At 37.5% G+C, this 2,451-nt stretch overlaps 1 protein-coding gene across 1 annotated transcript in view; it reads left to right on the top strand.

Moving 5' to 3' along the window:
- The window catches only part of POLR3A (RNA polymerase III subunit A), a 96,163-nt gene that overhangs the window by 30,412 nt on the left and 63,300 nt on the right, over positions 1-2,451 (top strand). The window contains exon 11 of the mRNA XM_013004249.3: positions 994-1,134. Within this exon, the coding sequence (XP_012859703.2) occupies positions 994-1,134 (141 nt within the window). The remainder of the gene's footprint in view (positions 1-993; positions 1,135-2,451) is intronic.

Below are 2,451 nucleotides of genomic sequence, written 5' to 3'. Positions count from 1 at the left end.
TGATATAATTGTTTGTTTTGGATCTTTTAATAGCTGCTACCTGATCCCGTTGACACCTCAGGATCACATAGGCTGGTGTGCTTCTTCCATGTGAACTCTGTTGCTTCTCAGCTAGGTGGCCGCTTGTTTATCTTCAAGCCTTTAAGACCCCAGATGCTATATCTTTTGATAGCTGGCCACTATCAGATTCTTCACCACATTTGCTTATGTACCTGCTTTGTCTTCAGATCGTGTTGAGAAACTGAGCAACCCGGAATGCCAGATTATTAGAACAAAGTGTTCTGGTGTAGAGGAAGTGTTTGAGTAGAGGCCCAATGTCCGTCTGCTTCCTTAGTACTTAACATTATATATATATATATTTCCCTATCGTTATGTATAAACATATTTACATATGTTCATGTCTGTATTTAGACCTCTATTAATGCCCTTTGCCTCCTAGTTCTTTCCTCTACTTCCTTTTACTTTTTGGAGTTCTTTTGTAATACCGAAATTCCCCTTGTTACCTAGTGATTTACTTACCCAGAAACATAATTCTCTAAGGCAAAGTAATATAAAGGCCTAATTATTTTCCTTAATTGTCAATTTAAGGAATAAGTTGACACAGTTATTTTCAGTTGGCTTAGTTTGGTTTTTATTGATTTGTTTGTTTTCAGTATCACTATATAAGTATGTTTTTTAATTCTGTGTCTCTTAATTAACTTCTGTCAATCTTTTTTGATGTTCATTCTGTGACATCATTCACTAATGGGAGCTCCTGTACACTGACTCCTCTGTAGAATTGGTCTTTATATGATGCTGTTAAAAAACATTTATTACTTTAATTCCATCAAAGCTACTTGAGTAAATTCACACACGATATGACACTACCAGTAAATACTAGAAATTTACTTTCTGCATCTAAAAAGTATCTGATTTTTCTATAAAGTAATGTTTTTAAAACTTACACATTTTAGATAAATGATTAACTGCTTTTCTTGTGTTGTGTCTTAACAGGCCAGGGTCAAGCCCCACCGGACTTTCAGATTTAATGAGTGTGTCTGTACACCGTACAATGCAGATTTTGATGGCGATGAAATGAATCTTCATCTTCCTCAGACAGAAGAAGCTAAAGCAGAGGCTCTTGTGCTTATGGGGGTATGTAAGGTGGCATGGTCCTTAACAAAAAGTGATTGCTTAGAAACACCACCACAATAGGTAGCTCCAACAAAGTCATACTCTTCTGTTCTTAGCTCTATTAACTAACCAGCGTGACACAGCCTCATCTCTTTTTATTAGTTGACTTTGAGCCACTGATCATTTTCTTTCTTTCTTCTAAAAAAATTCATTTTATTGGGGGCTCTTACAGCTCTTATCACAATTCATACCTACATCCATTGTGTTAAGCACCTTTGTACATATGTTGCCGTCATCATTTTCAAAAACATTTTCATTCTGCATGAGCCCTCGGTTGCAACTCACCCCCCTCCATGAACCCTTGGAGTTAAAAATAAGTTATTATTTTTTTCATGTCTTATACCAACCGCTGTCTCCCTTCATCCACTTTTCTGTTGTCTGTCCCTCTGGGAGGGGGTTATATCTCGATCATTGTGATCAGTTGAGCCTCTGAACATTTTCATTGAAAATTATGGTGCATCACCGAATTAGTATTTATAACGAGTACTTATTGGAGAGGGCTGAGCATTTTCTGACTTATAAATGTGAGGGGGCTTCAAAAAGCTCATGGAAAAATTAAGTTAAAGTGTATTGGAGTTTTTGCACATGTTTTTCTGCGGTCCCCAGATAAGACAACATTATATATAGCAAGGCCATTGTACAGTATATAGATAACATTTGGGAAGGAATTATTCTATATAATTTCTAGTAGGTTTTCTAGTAGCTAGAGGTTTCTTAAGCATTGATATGCTTTATTTGAGCAACCTGAATAGAAACTTTCCTAACATGTATTACATGTATTAGAGTTGAACTACAATATTCCATGTTCACTACAGAACCCAGCCCGAATGCAGCGGGGCGTGGTACTTAGTGTGGAGATTTGGTGGTGGGCTTGGAGGAGGGTTTTACCGTGGACCTTGCCTAGGTCCTCCATGACAAGTTGAAAGATAATGAAGTGTTTACTGTATAATGCATTTTGTATGCATAGTTAAGGTTTTCCTTGGGAAATTTGATTCTTTAAAGGAAGGCATGTGGCTAAAATAGACTGAGATCTCCAACTTTTTGGAGTCAGACTTGCTACCGTTGTGCCACGAGGTCAGCCAATCTCCAACATTTTTTCTTTTTAAATCATTTTATTGGGGCTCATACAACTCTTATCACAATCCATACATACATCAATTGTGTAAAGCACATTTGTACATTTATTGCCCCCATTGTTCTCAAAACATTTGCTCTCCACTTAAGCCCCTGGCATCAGCTCCTCATTTTCCCCTCCCTCCTTGCTCCCCCCTCCCTCAT

This window comes from Echinops telfairi, unplaced genomic scaffold (assembly GCF_000313985.2).
Source record: "Echinops telfairi isolate 266 unplaced genomic scaffold, ASM31398v2 ScPeMD7_70;HRSCAF=299, whole genome shotgun sequence".
In the NCBI taxonomy this organism is placed as follows: domain Eukaryota; kingdom Metazoa; phylum Chordata; class Mammalia; order Afrosoricida; family Tenrecidae; genus Echinops; species Echinops telfairi.
The sequence above is the reverse complement of the archived record's forward strand: the minus strand, read 5'-3'. Positions and strand labels throughout refer to the sequence as shown.